Source organism: Anoplophora glabripennis, unplaced genomic scaffold, assembly GCF_000390285.2.
Source record: "Anoplophora glabripennis isolate ALB-LARVAE unplaced genomic scaffold, Agla_2.0 scaffold85, whole genome shotgun sequence".
Classification (NCBI taxonomy): Eukaryota; Metazoa; Arthropoda; class Insecta; order Coleoptera; family Cerambycidae; genus Anoplophora; species Anoplophora glabripennis.
In genome coordinates this window covers 965,048-984,335 of record NW_019416361.1, presented here as the reverse complement: position 1 = coordinate 984,335, position 19,288 = coordinate 965,048, and the positions used below count along the sequence as shown (strand labels likewise).

General features: G+C 32.7%; 3 protein-coding genes across 3 annotated transcripts in view; 2 read left to right on the top strand and 1 right to left on the bottom strand.

The window, feature by feature from the left end:
* Positions 1-852: 852 nt before the first annotated feature.
* On the bottom strand, positions 853-14,208 carry LOC108917157. Its single transcript, XM_018723636.1, has 6 exons — positions 11,192-14,208; positions 7,215-8,159; positions 4,194-4,858; positions 1,226-1,376; positions 1,025-1,173; positions 853-971 (listed from the first exon to the last, which is right to left on the bottom strand). Exons 1-6 carry the CDS (start codon positions 14,109-14,111, stop codon positions 885-887), a joined length of 4,917 nt encoding a protein of 1,638 aa, XP_018579152.1. The 5' UTR covers positions 14,112-14,208; the 3' UTR covers positions 853-884.
* A 274-nt stretch (positions 14,209-14,482) lies between these two features.
* On the top strand, positions 14,483-14,987 carry LOC108917140. Its single transcript, XM_018723601.1, has 2 exons — positions 14,483-14,561; positions 14,621-14,987. The coding sequence occupies exons 1-2, from the start codon at positions 14,483-14,485 to the stop codon at positions 14,914-14,916; spliced, it is 375 nt and encodes a 124-aa protein (XP_018579117.1). The 3' UTR covers positions 14,917-14,987.
* Positions 14,988-16,969: 1,982 nt separating this feature from the next.
* The window catches only part of LOC108917131, a 34,862-nt gene continuing 32,543 nt past the window's right edge, over positions 16,970-19,288 (top strand). The window contains exon 1 of the mRNA XM_018723590.2: positions 16,970-17,174. Coding sequence (XP_018579106.1) covers positions 17,126-17,174 — 49 coding nt within the window. The 5' untranslated portion in view covers positions 16,970-17,125. The remainder of the gene's footprint in view (positions 17,175-19,288) is intronic.

Genomic DNA, 19,288 nt, shown 5'->3' with positions numbered 1-19,288 from the left:
ATTTGCATAATTCCAACAGTTTTCATTCTATTTTCTCCAAATTTTGACCATGTCTTTAAAATAATATTCTGAAGAAATTTTCGATAAGTTGATTTTAACATTATTTATTGACAAATGATTGACTTTTTTTTCAAAAATTTAACTTTTTACTTTAAATGCTCGCCAATCACACAAAAATAAATGTTTTTAAACATTCAATATGCCCCACGAGAATGGTTCCAGCGTTGCCATTTTGTACTATTTAGGTATAATAAATATTTTTTGAGCACTTATTATTTTCTTACTTTTCTTCATAAAAAAAGCAAACAACGCTTTATTTTAGAATTTTAGTGATTAAAAGAAAAAAAAAAACACCAAAATTTGATGCAATTTTCGTTTTTGTCGAAATGCGTTTGACAAATTACTATTTGGTGGTCAAATAATACGCCATAATAGTCCAAATACATGTGCAAAATTTTAACGTGATCGATAAAAGGGTTATAAGGTTATTAATTAAATAATTTTTATTTTTGACAATTTCTTCGTAATATGGAGTCAAACGTTGTCGGTGAAAGTTGCGGACACCCTGTATAGAAAAAAAATAATAAAAAATCCTCCAAAAAACCAGCGGCCAAATGCCAATGGATCCCCGTGATATCTCCTTCACATACAGGGCACGTTCAGAAAAAAATTAGAAATAGAACAAATGTGTCTATTTTTTCGTTAAATACCCAGCCACAATTTTCCCAACCTTTGTAAAATTTAGTAATTGTAACGGTAATTAAAGAAATTATGACAGAATAAAACGTGAATAAAGAAAATGTAAATAAAAAAGTAACCAATATTTTTATATATTATTGTTTTAAAAATATTATTACAAAAATATAAAGATTCATATAAAATTCTTAACAGTTACAAGTCTTTGGTAAACAAATAACGTTTGCGTCAATCGGAAAACTGCTTTTTCCTTTCAAAACCGAACGCTGTATTTTCTGAAAACAAAAAACGACTAAGCGACATTTCTCGTAACTGTAAAAATCCTTACCCTAGCGAAAACGTCAACGATAAACCTATCGGCATTCCTGAGCCTTTGTTCTCTTTGATTATAAATTTTTTCCTTAACCTCCGGCAGTTTCTTATAATTCCTCTTCGTGATTTCCTTCATTTCCTGCTCGGTGAACAATTTTCTCGGTTCTGAAATTAAAAATATGTAACAAAACACTGAAACTATTTCGAGAATACGTACTTCTTAACGAATGTTGCTGCATATTCTCTTCTGCGAACTTTAACTTAGCGTCGACGTTAGCGAACACTCGTGCGCTCTTCGAATTTGAAACCATGTGCCTTCTGAACTCGGCAGAGTGGATGAAATCGGGTCTATTTCTCTGAAGATGCTCCTTAAACGATATTTAAATGTTAAGCACCACAAAATTGATTACGTACTGTCAAAAATACAAACGTTACAGATAGAGGATGTCAAGTAAGCGACAGTCTTTTAATTTTTTGCATTCAGTCAATTTTTACCTTTAAATAAATAAATCATTACCCTAAGTTTTATTATTCTACATAAAACTATGTCAGAGATAGTTTAAAAAAGATTAATTAATTTGAACACCCTGTATCCCGAGAACTAACGTTTACACTATACACTCACCAAAAACAACAATTGTAATTTTTTTTCAAGATCTTACCATTAAAATAATACTAATGGGACACCTACCGATTAAATTTACGTAAATTTTAAAGTTTTTTTACTAGACTCCGTGCGAAATGTATGAACAGTTATGATTGTGCATTATGTCACATGTTTTACTCCATGACTGTTCTAAGACCTGTAGGATTTGTGTTATACCAAATTGAATAGATGGCGGAAGAGATCTTTTAAATATTACTGGATGCTGTTCCGCTGAACATCAGAACATATGGTATCTCGATGATGGTACTCTTTGCGATAATACTCGAATTATTCGAGATGTTTTTAGTCTGAACGGTGAACTGATAAAAATAGTCCAGTTGCATAGCCCGTTCGATAGCCAGATTTCAGCCTGTGCAACTTTAATTTATGAGGTTGTCTGAAACAGCGAGTGTATTCCACTAGTTAATACGGTCGAAGAACTACAAGAACGAATAAAAAATGCCGCCAGAATAATCACAACAAACCTGAAATTCTAGGAAGAGCGAAAGAAAATTTTCAGTGCTCTGTATAATTCTGCCTCGACAATAACAAAGAACGTTTTGACATTTGTTGTAAGTTGTATATTGCAGGGGGGAAGATTAACAATTTTCAAAATAGAGCGAGTATAAATATTGGGGAGTTTCATCACAACATGACAACAGCACTTAACCTAATGCTACACAGCTGAAACATACCCCGTGTGCACGCGGTAGACTTTTTCTACGGAACAAATGTAAACAACTATTACTGTGAAACATTTAGTAAATTTCAAGACAATTACTTTCCAGTTTTTAAATGAATAAAATAAAATATATCGATTTTGATGTACGAAGAATAGTGTTGTGCTTAAATTTTAGCACAAATTTTAGTAATTATGGATTTCTTAAAACAGGAACTTAACTTTTAATCAAATTATGTATTTGAAAAATATGTAATTAAAGTATCTAAAGAAATAAATAATTTAGGTATTTACCAAAAAGCAAAATTCAGTAATTTTTAAACGCACAAGTACAAAACAAACTACAACATATGTCCACCACCATTTTTGAGGCACGCACACCTTCGAATCCAACTTTCATACACTGGCTGGAAAACACCTCAAGAAAAGGAAATAGTGATACGCAAAAAACACTCAGACATGGTCCAATTCCAGATACCAACTGAATTACTTGTATTACATTTAAGCGCGACACCCTGTATATAATTGTATACAAATAAACGTTTTATTTTATTCACGTGTTATTGTAGCTTTTTTATTTTAAAGTTTTATGCGATAAAAAGCAAAAATCGCAAAGTTCAGAAAGATAAATTTGAAGGTATTGGTACTAAAAATCTCCAAAAATAATTTGAGAACAAAAAAAATATGGCCTTTTTGAGAAAAACAATTTTTTTTTTGAAAAAATGCAATTTCTGCCGAATAATGCACATTTTTGAAAAGGTAGATTTGAAGGGTTCCATTCCCTCTATCAGGCAAAATAAGAATTATTTTATCGTATCAACAAATGAAAAAAAATAACAAGTAATCAAAATGCAATCGGAAAATTTTTTTAAATTTTTCTTTTCGGCGATGCATTTTCCGAGTACATAATAGACGGAACTATGGATCTGAGAGGAAAAAGAAAAAATAGGGGTCCTCTTATTTTTGACCTAGAACAATAAAAAAATATTTTGGAGAAGCTTGGTGACAGGTCCACATGGAGCTCTGCATGATTTGAGATGGAATCGGCCTATATTTCAATAGTAACTGAATTTATTCCACGTCTTTTTGTTTATTATTTACTCAACTAAATACTTTAATTTATGATGAAGTGGGGATAACAAGAATTTAAAATTTAAAAATTTAAGCATTACGTCAAGAGCGCCAGCCGGACGCACCAACGTTCCAGGAAGGGTCTACGGCGAGCTGACGCCGGCGACCAGATGCTTACTCATATACTTACGACCGACTCCACACACAGGGACTCTCCAACGAACACTCACCCCGTCAACACGTCTTTTTCTATACAAGTTAGTTTTCAATAAAATACTTTATTATTACCGTTGAGAGAGCGTTTTATTTTTGCTGTACAGCGAAAGCAACCCTCATATCTTAAAAACAAAGAGATTTTTGAAACATTAGCAAATGTTGCTTTTGGAATGTTCTACTACAACAAAAAGGGATGACCACTGTATGGGTTCATTTCTCGATGTCAGTTTCCAGTTTAGGCGTTTCCTTTTGTATCATATGCGTGCAAGTAGAAAAAATGTTTTATATCTTCATTTAAGTAGTTCCAGTGTGTTTTTAAAAATGGAATCGTGTACCAGTGTTAGTGGGCAATCTATTGAAAATCAGGCTAGTTGTAAATGAACAAATTGAACGAACCAATGAATTTATCAGGGAGTTTGAGGGCAAATTGCGGATATGTCGGTCAGTAATGTCTTAGAAATGTGCAGTTCTTTAATAAAAGTGTCTGTCAGAAGTGTTCTTTGCATTAAAAAGTGTAAAAATAGCGAAACACATAGCAAGCAAGAAATTAAAACTATAACTAGACTTATTTACCTGCAATGTCAAACTGTCCTTATGTCGCCTATGCTTACTCGAAACACCATGCACATGACAGTTGCTGGTACAGATAATCCTCCCGCAATTGCATGTCCTTTCCTCGTCATCTTCCTTACCCCTCTTCCTTTCTTCCTTATCCCGTTTAGAAACGTTTTCCTTGTCCTTGTGCTTCTTCTTCTTCGACGGACTCGGCACTTTCAACCTAATCTCCTCCAAGGGAACCTTCTTCCTTCTCCTTCTAATTTTATTGAGACAATCCGACTCCAACGTTAAAGTGTAGGCTATGCCATTTTTACTTTTCGCGGTATTCCTCAATTTAAACTGGCAGTGCGAGCAATATTTCGAATTCTTGAACTGAAACGGTTTCGTGCAAGTGCAATATTCTTCGACGTCGCTGCCCATGGCGGTCCTTTTAGTTGTTGCGTCTGACATGTCAGTCTTATAGGTAGAGGGTTTGGAGCAAGGACAGTTTTCTTCTGGGCCGGCATAACAGACTGACGTTAGAATAGGCCTCTTGGTCAAGCAGTTACAGCAGAGCGGGTAGTTCTCGTTCTTACTGCCGAGTACGGATATCTTGTTCATGGGATAACTTTCACTACAGCAGACGCAAATAACTAGGGGCGGTTTAGAGGAGGACTCCTCGCTCATAGATCGTGACGTATCTGTAATAGGAATTCAGTAGCGATCAAAGAGATCAAATATTAACATTTTAAATCACAGCCATTATTATTAAAATCAATATTTCGGCATTGCCATTGTTTTAAGTTTTCTTGAGAATAACAAAACTGTTTAAGGTCTATAAAAAAAGTTTAAACAAAATTTTTACAAATTATAAAAGACTGATTGTAAGTAAATAAGGCCTAGTTTTAATAAAGACTAGTTTTCTTGAAAGTAATAAAGTTTTTAAGATCTCTAAAAATTATTTTAGGAGAAGCTTTACAAATTTTTTTGTTATTAATTTGTTGTGACAACTGTTTTAAATGTATGTATGTCCTTGGAAAATAAGGACTAGCTTCCTTGAAAATAATAAACTTTTAAAGTCTCTAAAGAATGCTTTAATAAAAGTTTGACTGATTTTTTATGCTATTATTTCGATATTGTCACTGTTATGAGTGTGATCCTAGAAAAATAATAATAATTTAAAATAATAAACCTAAGATCTCTAAAAAACGTACAAACAAATTAATGTTTTAAAGATTTTTTTACTATACTGCAGTTGTTATAAGTACTTTTCAAGATCTTTAAAATAAATGTTTTAATAACGACTAGTTTTCTTGAAAGTAATAAAGTTTTTAAGGTCTAAAAAATATTTTAGAAGCTTTACATTTTTTTTTTATTAATTCGTTGTGGCAACTACTTTAAATGTATATTCCTTGGAAAATAAGGACTAGCTTCCTTGAAAATAATAAACTTTTAAAGTCTCTAAAGAATGTTTTAATAAAAATTTGATTTTTGGTTTTTTTATGCTATTATTTCTATGTTGCCACTGTTGTGAGCGTGATCCTAGAAAAATAATAATTTAAAATAATAAACTTAAAATCTCTAAAAAATGTACAAACAAATTAATGTTTTAAAGATTTTTTTACTATACTGCAGTTGTTATAAATTCCTTATATTAGGAAAATAAGAAATAGGCCTTTGAAAAATGTTTGAACAAGTTTTAGAGATATTTTTTGCTATTATTTCTGTACTGAGACTATTAAATTCAGGAAAATAAGGACTACTTTTCATGAAAATGAAAAACTTGAAAGTTTTATAGATTTTTTTATTTGGGAGTACTGTTCTGAATGCCCCGTCCTAGGAAAGTAAAGATGTTTTTTTGAAAATAGTAAATTCTTTAAGGTCACTAAAAAAATGTTTTAACGAAGTTTTAGTGATTTTTTTTGCTATTATTTTCGTGTTGCCATTGTTCTAAATACCTGATCCTAGAAAAATAAGGAGTACACTTTCTAAATTTTCTAAACGAAAGTTTTAAAGATTTTTGTTTGCTACTATTTCTTTGTTGCTACCACACGAAATGCTTGTTCCTAGAAAAATACGGACCAGTTCTGTTGAAAATTGTAGGTAAACTTTTTAAATTTCAAGTCTCCCAAAAATATTTTAACAAACATTTTAGAGATGTTTTTCTATAATTTTAGTGTAACCACTCTTCTGAATCATAGAAAAATACAGACTAGTTTTCTTGAAGATAACTAAACAAAATTTAAAGTCTTTAAAAAACTGTTTTAACAAAAATTTTACAGAATGCTATTATTTGCTATTATTTTGGTGCTGTTATTGTTCTAAATGTCTAGGAAAATAAGGGACTGGCTTTCTTGAAAATAGTAAACTTTTCTGTAAACAAATGTTTTAACAAAAATTTTACAAATTTGTTTGCGTGGTTTTGTTTTAATTATTTTTATTATCGTCGGTTTTTCAGACTGACGATAACCAACTTAGTTTTTTTTTTAAACTTGATTTATTTTGTCTTGAAATATTTGCTTTTTTTGAACGTTCTTTTTGTGAAACATGGACAAGGTCCTGATTTTCTGGGCTGAATGAGTACTCGCTGAAATCTTGCTGCGACTGAGTACACTTTGTAATTAATTACAAAAACTGCTTAAATTTTTTTGAACCGACAATTTTCCTATGGATAATAATCTGTGAAGAAGCCGGCTAAGCTCATCTAACAACGAAAACCTGGTAAGTTGGTGTCACACTCAATTTAATATATTTCTCTTTTTTTTCAAGACTTTGAAACTATTGGGAATATTTGCCCCAAGAATTTGAACAATCCACATTTTGCATGTCATTGAAAATTTTTCAGTTCAGGCAAATGAGAAAATTTAACAGAGAAACTAAAAAAAATGTTTTCAGACATTCTTCCAAGTAAACATAAAACATTTATGTACATTGTCAAATGCAGAACATTAGAATACCTTTGACAATATTAGATGCTAGTAACGCTATAGTAAAAAAAATCGGCAACTAATTTCTAAAAAAAACGAGTGATAATCCTTAAATTAATTTACAACTTACCGTTATAAGATGACACGAGGATGGAAGGGCATATCTCATAACTCGCACTATTCGTCGTCAGACTGTCAATTTTGCGTTTTCTATCTTCTTTTTCCGAATGTGTTCCGCTGCTATCAATCTGAACTCTGACGTTTCTTCCCCGATTTCTACCCTGAGGCTTAGACTCACTTTGAGTACAGCAACAAATGGATATAACTTTCTTTTGATGGTCGGAAGTAAAACCAGAACTTTTCGAGGAAGACGTCGGTCGAGAACTGTCACTGTGTGAATGTACTGAGTTGGCGGCACTTGTCTGTGAGGCTACTGCGGCTGAAGTGCCGACAAAATGTAATTTTGGAGAGTCAGGTGTACCTTTTTGTTTTGTAACATGATCAGGAGATGTGCGAACAGATTGTGGTTGCGGAGAAGTATTTACGTCAACAAAACTAACCCCTTTAGTATTGTTCTTTAAACCGTTTTGTTCATCGAGTGATCGCGATGTTTGCAAGATTTGGTCTTTAACGTCTGTTTTTGTTTGAATGCCAATATTTTGAAAGTTCCCTTCTAATTTTAAAAACTCCGTTTGCGCATTGACGACAGCAACACTCGTTTGTTGAATTTCGTTCTGGTTGTTGACCCAAGTCTGTATCCCAATAGTTTGGCTTTCGCTTTCGCTTACATATTTTTCAGTTTGCAGACATTTATCGTCTACGGTAAGGATCGTCGTCTGCTGCTTTTGGCTCTGGGTATCTATACGGGTTTGTAACCCGACAGACTGGATTTCGCCTTGGTCGGTTTGCAGACATTTATTGTCGCACGCGGTCGAAACAGGGACATCGGTTTTAGAAAAGCGATTCATCAGTTTCTCGACAAAATCGCAAGTACAGTTGTCTTGAGTGCAAGCACAATTTTCGAAGACTTTTCTGAGTGATCCGTAAGTCGTTTCTTCATCTCTTGGCGAACGAACTGTAACAAACAACATTCTGAAAAGATGGACATTCAACAGGAACTAGTACCTTGGAAAAGTATAACATGAATACTATTTTTAACAGTGTTTGATTATGTGAGACTTGCAGAAAAATAAAAAATTGAGATATAACCTACAAACTATAAGTCACATATGTATTAAATATCACTGGTACTGAATGCCCGCGGGCGTAAAGTATTATTTTGTATCTTTCTACCTACTGGTAAAGAGTGACCAACTAATCTGCAGGTACTATGAAAGTGTGATTAAAGATGACACTTCATAGGTTATATCTCACCCACACTCAGAAAATGTAAGAATATAGAATATAGACACTTGAATAATTAAAATTTTTTGGATCAAGTCACCTATGGCATATTGATGAGAATTAATAAGTTTCAAAACAGTCTACATCTCATGATGATCTGTAGGGGCCTGTAGCTTGCAGGGAGTTATTTTCCACAATATCACTTGTTAAATCACCACAGATCATCTCGGCCAAAAAAAATAGGCTTTCCTTGTGCTATTTTTCTTTAGGCATGTCTTTTTGATATTTCTATTAACAAATCTGTTCTTTAAGTTAGGTGAAATTTTTCTTAGACTATTCTAGGCCACCAAGTTTTGTGTAACTTTGATTAAAAATAGTATAAAAAGCAGGAACGGAACAAAGAAGGAGTGTGGTACACATTGTCCCCCCTACTTTTTTACACAAGTCTATGATTTCAATGTTATAAGATAATGCATTTACAAAAATATCCTTAAGTATTAATTCAGATAGGTTACATCGGGACTAACAGCTAAATTAACTTTCCAATTCAGATTTAAAAATTATTTTTTCTTAAAACAGAATATGTGTTTTTTGTTGGACTATTGTTATTTAAAAGATTATTACCTTTACTTTATGGGGAATTTAATTCTAAAACTGTTCTTACTCTTGTTAGTTTTCAACAAAAACACGAAAAACTAATAATACGTATCGTAGCTGTGTTATTTAAAATAAATGAAAATTCAAAAGTTAATTACAAATTTAAACATCAAACTTGACAATCAGGAAAAAATTTGGAATAAGAATAATTTAATAAAAAAAACAAACAACTTATACAACAAAAATAACATACAATTCGCACTGATAAGTTACAGAAATTGTTCAAAATTTTCTTCCGGACATAATTTATAAGTCGTCAAAAATTGAAGTCTACTCTATCCAGATTCCCACTTTCAAAACCTATAACTTCTGAGGATACAAAAAATTTAAATAAAATTTGGGACACTTGGTGTTAAATGGAATGAGGTAAGCTTCATTTTCAATCGAAAGTATTATCTGGGATTTGACAGAAACGACTAATGACATCATCAATTATATTTTTCCTGTTAAAAAACTCTTTTTTTTTTCTTCTAATAACCTTTTATTAGAGAAAATTTTGTGTGTTACTTCCTGTTATGTTTTCTCATTTAGAAAAAGTTGATATGTTGTTAATTTACGGCAAGTCACAAAAAAATTCAAGAAGAGCTGTAGAGTTATATCGAGAAAGGTATCCAGATCCCCTCATTCCTGACCAAAGAACCTTTACAAGATTGGAGGCGACCTTGCGATGAAATGAAGATGCATTTTCTGTTCGGAAAAGTCAAATAATTGACCGAAGGGTAAGAAACAATGTTAGTACAACTAGGCTATTACAGTATTTCGAACAAAATCCATGAAATTCTATACAGCAGGCTAGCCGGGAATTGAATTTGGATAAATCAACGAATTTTAAAAACCAATGGTTATCATGACTACAAAATTCACAATTTGGAGTATTTGCCTGAGCGTCACTTTGCAAACAGACTTAATTTTATAGCTCAAATTGTAGTAAATGTAGAAACTGTTGATCAGAACCTTTTTCGGCACGTTCTTTGGACAGATGAAAGTCGGTTTCTCAGTAATGGTTTGCCAAACGGGCGCAACAAACACTACTGGTCCTTTGAAAATTCCCACATTGTAAATCCAGTCCAAAACCAAGGTCATTTTAAGTAAATGTAAGGTGCGGCATCATCGGAAGACATGTAATTGGGCCTTATTTTTATAAACATACACTGAACAGTGTGAGTTACCTAAATTTCCTACAAGAAGGGCTTGCTGCACTTCTGGACAATGTGCCTTTGCAGCTAAGGAGAAACCTATGGGTTCAACCCGATGGAGCTCCACCCCACAAGACAGGATTGTGCAGCAATATTTAGATAACAGTTTCCCAGAAAAATGGATTGGGCTTAATGGACCTATTCAGTGGCCCGGAAAGTCACCAGATCTAACATTCCTCGATTTTTTTATGGGGGGTCTTAAAAAATAAGGTTTACAAAATACTTTCGCGAGATATTAATCATTTGAAAGAAAAAATCACAAACGCTTGTAATGAGTTAAACGGCAAAATGTTAATAAACCACAAAGAAGTCAGGCGAAGATTGGATATGTGTCTTGAAATGAGAGGAGGTCATATAGAGAATACGTATGTAGTATGAAAGCGTTTGCCTCATTTTTTAAGTTTAGTTATTGTTATCATCTTTTGTTTTAACTGTATTAAAGAATTATCGAGATTAATCCTTTTATTTATTCTTAATGACATTTATGCACTATAAACAACGAACATTCAATTATTTTCCAACGACTACTTGATCCTTCCACGGCTAATGTGATTTTTAGGTGGTATTCCTTTTGAACTCTTTAGGACGATATTGTTTATAACTTTTAAAAGGGAAGTAATACAGAAAAATTTATCTAATTAAAGTTTATTAGAAAAAGAAAGCTTTTTAACAGGAAAAAAAAATTGGGTATGTTTCTGGAAAAAATATAATTGATGACGTCATTAGTCGTTTCTATCAAATCCCAAAGATTGATTCGATTGAAAATGAAGCTTACCTCATCACATTTAACACCATGTGTCCCAAATTTTATTTAATTTTTTTGTATCCTCACAGTAGGCCCATACTATCGAGTTTGAGACACCCCGTACATACGACAGTCTTAAAGTTAATAATAGATATAAAGACTTACCACTTTTAGAAAGTGTTTGATCGAGAACATCTACTTTTTGACTGGAAGGTATTAAGTTTTGTTTCCTTCTATTTTCTTCTTTGGACGTGGAAGGAAATGTTGAAAATTTGACGGTGGTAGGTCTTGAAGGAGCTGCCGGTATAAATGTTCCTAACACGCCGTTGTTAGAATTTGTTGCTTCCGTTTTTAACCGTTCTTTGCTTTCTGCATCTCCACATACACAAATATATTTCTTGCAAATGTAACACATCGTAGAAATCAACTTTTTGGAATAATCTTGACGAGTAGTGGGATGAGTAGAAGTATTTATGGGTGTTTCTTTCAGGCAAATGCAAGTTGGGCTACCACATTTTCCCAAACAGGCACAACCCGGCTCGTCTTCCACTAAGTTACATATGCACGGAGATTTTTTGCACTCTTCACAGTACGTAGTGACTTTGATATTCGTAATGCTGTCGGATGAAATGACTTCGATATTTCCAGTCACTTGTCTAGGTCTCTTTAACTCTCTCCCCTTTCTTGCATTCAAATATTCCTGAATGGTATAAACTTGACCGTCAAGTTTAAAATTCATCTCTGAAGAACTTTTAGAGCCAATCACAGTTTCAATAACGTAATTACGCTTGGGTTTCGATGGTGTATCGTTTTCATTGAACACGGTATAAACGTTGGTTGTTTTCTTAACGTTCAATGGATTCTTGCGAACGACTTTCGGTTTTTCTAGAAGGCCCTTAAGTTTACCTAGGTGAGAGATTTCGTTATTGATCCAACTAATTTGGTACTGTCTTTCTTTATCGGCAAATTTTACAAAACAGTCTCCATTCCCGTTAGAACTATGGGACTTTTCCTGGGATTGTTTTTCTAAAATCTTTTCAGACAAGGTTTTCTCCTCTTTCCAGTTCTGATAACTCTTCGCTGAAGAAAACGACGATTCGTAATGCCTATCTAAACTTGTACTGCCTGTCTCGGAAAAAGTTTTAATAGATTTATTTTCATCAGCACTTTCGCACTTACGATTCACCAAAAATTCGTTGTTCGTAAGCGTGAATGGATTCTTTCTCATGTCTCTAGAGTTTATCGGCACTATTTCTGGAGCACTGCTAATTTCCTCTTTAGAAGACTGTTGGCCTGGCATAAAATCCTGGGTAAAAGTCTTCTGAACCAATTGTTTTCTTCTCGGGGAAAGCTTCGGTTGATCACCTGCAGGGTACCACGGAATATTAGACTGTAAAAGATTATTCTCGTTTCTATCCGCGGTTTTTGGTAATTTCTTTGGGACAAATAAATCAGAGCTGGTGCTTGAATCCTCGAGATACTTTGATTCCGTTATTTTCTTTATGATTTTTTTGATGTATCGTTTCTTTGTAACCGGGTCATATTTCTTTGATTTTAACAGCCTCTGTAACAGATAAACACTCTTCCCAATATCATCTTCTACATTATCTGCTAGACCTGCTGATACCAAATTTCCTAGACAAAATTCTTTTGAGGAAGACTTCTCAGAGTTTTCTTCAGAGTAATTAGTTCTTAAATCGTGTGTTTTCTGAGTTCTTTTGAGGTTCGTCGCTTGCTCCTGTCCTGATTTCATATCATTATTATGCAACGCACTGTCTTTAAGCTGTGATGGTTGTTCCACTAAATATTCGAAGCTGTCGCAGTTTGATTCTATGATATCAGAATCAGTTTGAGTGCTACGACCACTGTTTTTATCACTCTCGGAATATTCGAAGTAAACAAGTGATTGATTGTTATACATTCTTTGAGAATTTCGTATTATCAGCTGTAATTCTTTTTCAGTCACTTCATCCGTCTGTACGGCTACTGTTGATTTTTTTGCCACTATTTGAGGTGGTCTATTTGTTAAATGTTGACCGCTACAAGTACATTCAACTGTAATAGGTTTCGTCACTGCTAAGTTGACTATCTTCTGATTTTGATATTTTGTGAGAACCTTCCCAAGATGGCTACTACTGATTTCATGTTTTTTGTGTATCACGTCCTCTTCACTTACTCTTGCTGGTACAACTGTCAAATTACAAGGTTTTTTTAACAATTTCTTGCCGATACTTTTTGAATTAACTTTTTTGTCTTCGCCATTATTACTTGATGACATTTTAAATACTGGTGTACCCGAACAAGCATTATCGATAAAATCTTGCCCTTCATCTAAAAATTTTGGAGTAGAATGAGCTCCCGGCACCCCAATTTTTTGTTTCAAATAAGAAAGCGTACTTGCAAATTGTTTCAAGCTTTGTTTGTTACTTGAATCCGAACTGGATACATTAATATTATGTGCATCAACATTTCTATTGCTTGAAGAGGAAGACGAACTACCAGTATTAACTGGTGCTTTAATATTTGTACTGCTCAAAGATGTCGAACTTTCTTTCTCTTTTAAATGTGAAGAACACACATTTTCATCGCTATGGTACTCCGAACTACTAGAACAGGTAAGTAGAATTACCTTCACATTACCGTCACTGCTACTGCTTTGACTTCTCGTAACTGGTGGATTAGATGTGACAGGTCCAAAATCATTATCCGTTCTTTTCTCAACCAAGTCTGCTATCGTTGGCAATGATAAGCTCCTTCTTAACCGCTTCTCCTGACAATTGCCGTAACCAATATCGGCACCACTATCCCATTCAAGTTTGTGGTTTGACATAGGACTGCTGCCTCTCGAATTAGGTATCGGTTCTTCTACATTTTTATTTATTTCTTCGCTGGTTACGATTATACTTATATTTGTTTTTACTGAAGTTTCTATTTCAGCTACAGGACTAACAGAACCTTTAATATCAGGTAAATATGACACGGAGGTTCCTGAGAAATACTTTGGAAGATCTCTATTTTGAGAATATTTTTTATAATAGTCTAAAATGTGTTTTGTTGCAGCATCATCTTTTGAATCAGTATCCATTGCTGTTACGACTATCTAAAAACTGTTTTATGTAAATTACCAACGGTGGATGATTTAATTTCATTTCCTAATTGATAATTAACGTTAACTGACACTGAAATTTGGCGTTTATAATTTTTCAAATATAAAGCATAACCTCGAAAATTTCATTTAGAATTATCAGTCCTGGAGTGTACTTTTCTCTACTTACATATTAAATTAGGTGTAAATAAACAATATTGAACAAATTTGTCTTCTGTAATAACAACAATCACTAAAACTAAACAATTACATATTTGAAAGTTGTAAACAATCTATCAGACGTTGTATTTTTGACAGTTTAGCCAGACTCCAACGCGGCAAGTTCAAAATTCCAGTCCACTGAAGAGAAAATGTTCTCTTTTGATGTCAGTAATATTGAAGACACATATTTACGCCCCTGTGTATGTGCAGAAGAAAATAAAAATTTAAGTAAGTCCTACTAGTGCTAGATAAACGACTTTTAACTAATTGAACACTTCAATTTCTAGGTAAAAGCTTTTGTTACGTTGAAGGAACAGAACTGGATATATCCAGGTCTGATAACAAAGAAGAATTGGGCGAAAATGTTTGGTTTCAGGCAAAACCACCGAAATTATTTAATAAAGAATTAACTCCTCTTATTACCGCAAGACAGATTCAGATATCAAGAATAATTATGAGTGGCACCAGAGGTTCGTCTACATTACCTGATGAAGATAGACCCAAAGAAAAGGTGATAGTGAATATGAAGAAGAAAAAATCAGCTGTTAAATTCCTTTCTACCACCGAAGTCTGTCTTGATTAAAATATTACAATCAAATCAAGAAATTACAGAAACTGAAATGAATGTTAACATGTTTAGATTTTAAAAATATATAGATGACCATCATTTAAAAATGTCGTTTTAATACAATTGTTTAAATCCAAATTAAATGTCTAGCATGGCATAATCTTGGAAATTTCTTGTCTGGGAATTTTGTTGAACTAGCAAAAGCAGTTTATTTAATAATTTATGAAAAAACTTTTAATTACAGCAGACTGTCGTCGTCTTTAAAAAAAAATGGTAACGTAAATTACTAAGTAAAAAGCTGTAATATACAGGGTGTGCGTTATAGAGTGGGCGAAACTTTACCACTAGATACCTACTAGATTCTACGACGGAATTAATGGGGAAGTCATATACAATGTTGCTCATAACGCTTAGTTTTCGAGATACAGGGCGTTGAAGCTGAAAAAATATGTAACATTTTCTCTTCGAGCTGATTTCGTGAAATTTCGTATTCGGGTTTTTTTTTGGGATGAAAAGGGATCATTAGGACGCATTTAAACTGCCAACATTTTTTTATACACAAACTATCTTTTTCTTTCTCTGTCACTCGTGTAGATTGTCACCGTAAGCGTGCTTCTTCCATGTAGTATTCTACATGCTCTAAGGTATAGCTGGTTGCATGATGTGAAAACTATGAATGCCAAATACAATATTTAATTAAACGCAAACACGCTTGCGTCAAGATCACTGAAGCAGATATTACACGAATCGTATTGCTACACGGATGCCTATTTCAACAAATACATTATATATTCAAGATTGCCAGATTGGGCGGAATTCTGCCATTTGGCTACTTTATATATTCTTTTTATTTAAATTGAGCAGCTTTTTCGGTGAACCTGAAAACACTTTTTCTGTTTGAATTAGCTGTCAGCTAGACAACGGTAATGGATAAAAATCACATTTTTTTTTAAATAAAACACTCCGTAACTCCATAAGTAGTCATATTTTATCTAAGCGTTATGTGTCAATTTTTAATATTTTCAGTTCAGGATTATGCAGTTAGCTTATCTACTTACAATTATTAATGAATCAGCCTGTATATTGGCACAATAAAAATATATTAACGTACAGTAAAAAAAAGGGACCTTACAAGAGAAAACATTTATCTAATTGTTATACATATAAGAAGCGGGTTAAATTTCTATGAACGTGTATGAGATTTTTTAATTTTGGCGATTTTGGCTATGTTTTTCAGATAACCTGGTGAAATTTCACAAAATCTGGCAACGCTGTATGTGGGATTGTGGAAATCCAATGTCTGTAATAATATTTCGTAGGAAGACGCAGACGGAGATAAAAAATTAATTGTTGGGCAATCCAATCCAATCCAAGCAATTCGGCATTGAGTTAGCAGCATAGACAATGTTTTGGAAGGTGTGACGGTAAAGTTAGTTAGTTTCAGTTCACCCGCGTACACTCTGCGAAGTGGCAGACGTATATAAATGTGCCTAATTCCCATTAATATTTGACGTAACTACCTACGATTACGATCTACAATAGCAAACGATAAAAGCCATCACTCATCACTGTTTAGTATTTACCTACTTCTCAACGAAAGATGTTAAAAAATACAGCGTTCGTGTGCTTTTTATGTGTGCTAGTAATTGGTAAGAAGTTTCAAATAATTGAATTGTTCGTGTAGGTAATCATAAAAGTAGGAAATGAGTATTTTATTTTTATATAATAGGATGTATTTATTTGTTTATGTACCTAGTAGCTACCTAAATACATAGAAAGAATACGTGAATATTGTAAATATTTATCCACTGGGAGTTGGGAGTAGGTACTGTCATANTAAAAAAAAAAAGCTCACGCACTTCAAAACCTAACCACTTTTTCGTTTTATTCTAAAAAAAGGTTACGCAATCAGTGACTATTTGCAGTATTCACTAACATTTTGGGGTGCAACCAAAAGGTAATAATCACTCGAGTGGTGGAAGTATACATCTCGAGATATCTCGAGTGATCTCAATAATCGAGTACCACTCGATTTTTCACTCGAAATCTCCCATCACTAGAGTTTCAGTTCACCCGCGTACACTCTGCGAAGTGGCAGACGTATATAAATGTGCCTAATTCCCATTAATATTTGACGTAACTACCTACGATTACGATCTACAATAGCAAACGATAAAAGCCATCACTCATCACTGTTTAGTATTTACCTACTTCTCAACGAAAGATGTTAAAAAATACAGCGTTCGTGTGCTTTTTATGTGTGCTAGTAATTGGTAAGAAGTTTCAAATAATTGAATTGTTCGTGTAGGTAATCATAAAAGTAGGAAATGAGTATTTTATTTTTATATAATAGGATGTATTTATTTGTTTATGTACCTAGTAGCTACCTAAATACATAGAAAGAATACGTGAATATTGTAAATATTTATCCACTGGGAGTTGGGAGTAGGTACTGTCATATGTAGTTGCGAATTAAATTTAATTGAAATATAAAATAAAAGGGAAATACTCTTCAAAATTTGTACTTTGTATTAGATATCTGTTATACACATTAAATATGCGTAAAATGTTTGGAAATTGGCTAAAAAATACGTTAGGAACTTTTTTCTGGAAATAATAGCCAGAATGTTAGAATTTTTAAATCTGTATAAATTACTTTCCTCATCTTATCAAGGTCTCGTGGGAAACATGTTTTAGGTAGCTATATTGAATAGTTTTATCCAAGAATTAATTTTGAGAATTTACATACCTACTTGAAGTGAATTAGTGCATATAAAATAAAAATTAATTTCTATCATTTAAATTGTGTGCAGTAGAGTTTAATATATGTAATTACAGTACAAAATTAAATGGGGGAAAAAAACATAACAAACATCAACCAGGAAGGCTTTCGTTTTGGCAAAAATAGTACCTATTAGCAACTAATATCAGTTCAGAGTAACTCTAAGTTGCTATTAGCTACTGATAGCTATTATTTTTGCCAAATCGAAAGGCTCTCAGGTACATATTTATTTGCGTTATTATTATAACCTATATAGGTATAATATTAAAAAAAATGTTATAATTAGTTTCAAATTTCAAGATGGTAAAAATACGCCCTAACTAGAGGCTTTTATAATAAGGCATCGTTTTTTTCTGAAATCGAGTGTTGTTTTAGTTCTGTCAGCGGATAGTCCTACAACAGTTTACAATAGGTAGTTAAGTTACCCCACTGTATTGTCAGTAGTCAGTATGTATTGGCTCAGATGTTCTTATGAAAGGAATGGTCAACTAATTTGAAAACCATTATTTGTCGAAACCTGTGGTCGAAACCAAAACAGACCGGCAGGCGGCAATAGGCAATAAACTCTAAAAAATACAAATAAAACAATACCTATATTGTTTGGGTTGAGACCAACTAAAAATGAAAACAATATTAATATTAATATGTCCATTAACACAACAAACTAAACAAGATCACAAAAATATTCTAGATATGTTTAGTTTTTTTACGTTAAATGCAAGCATACAAACGACATTTATTAATTCAGGACGGTTGAGTCCTATTTGATACCTATATTTTGACAACAAAAAATGTCTTCTGTTTTATTTTATAAAATAAGTATTTTTCGTTTCCATTACTTCTAATTTTTGTTTATGATAATTAAGATTAATAAATAAAATGTTTGTATACCTATTCATAAAGGGACGAATTAAGATAAAATTATTAATTTACATTATTAGACATGCCATTCTCCATTGATTTAAATTAATTGTAATATGAAATTAACGGAGATTAATCAGTAAGTACCTATTTTTTTTACTACTTTAGTATGATTGTGTTAATTTAAGTTACTGATAATTTTAATTATATATTTAATAGAACAGATAATTTTTATCAATTTACGAGAGGTATTAATTTCAGTAGGTAGGTATACATAAGTAAGTATACCGACCGATGTGACAGTAAATTACAAGGTGAATTACTTTTTTTTTTATTTAAAACAAACATGACACCCGGTGTTCCAACGAAAACACAGTTGCAGTTCGGGCTATATTATAGATATGGAATGAGTTTTTGAATTGAGGAGCTTTTAACTTTGCAATATAATTTCAAAAACTTTAAATACTATAACTATCATTGAATATATATATCCTTAAATTCGAGGATATATTATGTATAGAAGAAAAATTAAACCGTAATATATATTTGTTGGAGAGAAAGAGGGCGTTGAAATTCCAAAAAATTCGAAAAACTGGAAATTTGTTGTATTGTTTATATCAGGCTCCTGATCAATTTTTACATAAATTTTCTTTTTCCGTTGAGTATTGTACTCACTAATCCAATAACGAAACAGGAAAATGCAGTAAAATTTGATGACCTTCTATAAAACTTGAAATGAAATCA

Bases quoted from the DNA above. Each gene is read 5' to 3' on its own strand.
- LOC108917157 (XM_018723636.1), bottom strand. From the start codon at position 14,111: ATGGATACTGATTCAAAAGATGATGCTGCAACAAAACACATTTTAGAC. The intron at 8,160-11,191 runs GTAAGTCTTTAT...TGTTTGTTACAG, and splicing joins TCAAACACTTTCTAAAAGTG to TTCGTTCGCCAAGAGATGAA. The intron at 1,377-4,193 runs GTAAATAAGTCT...ATATCGTTTAAG, and splicing joins AGGACAGTTTGACATTGCAG to GAGCATCTTCAGAGAAATAG.
- LOC108917140 (XM_018723601.1), top strand. From the start codon at position 14,483: ATGTTCTCTTTTGATGTCAGTAATATTGAAGACACATATTTACGCCCC. The intron at 14,562-14,620 runs GTAAGTCCTACT...TTCAATTTCTAG, and splicing joins AGAAGAAAATAAAAATTTAA to GTAAAAGCTTTTGTTACGTT.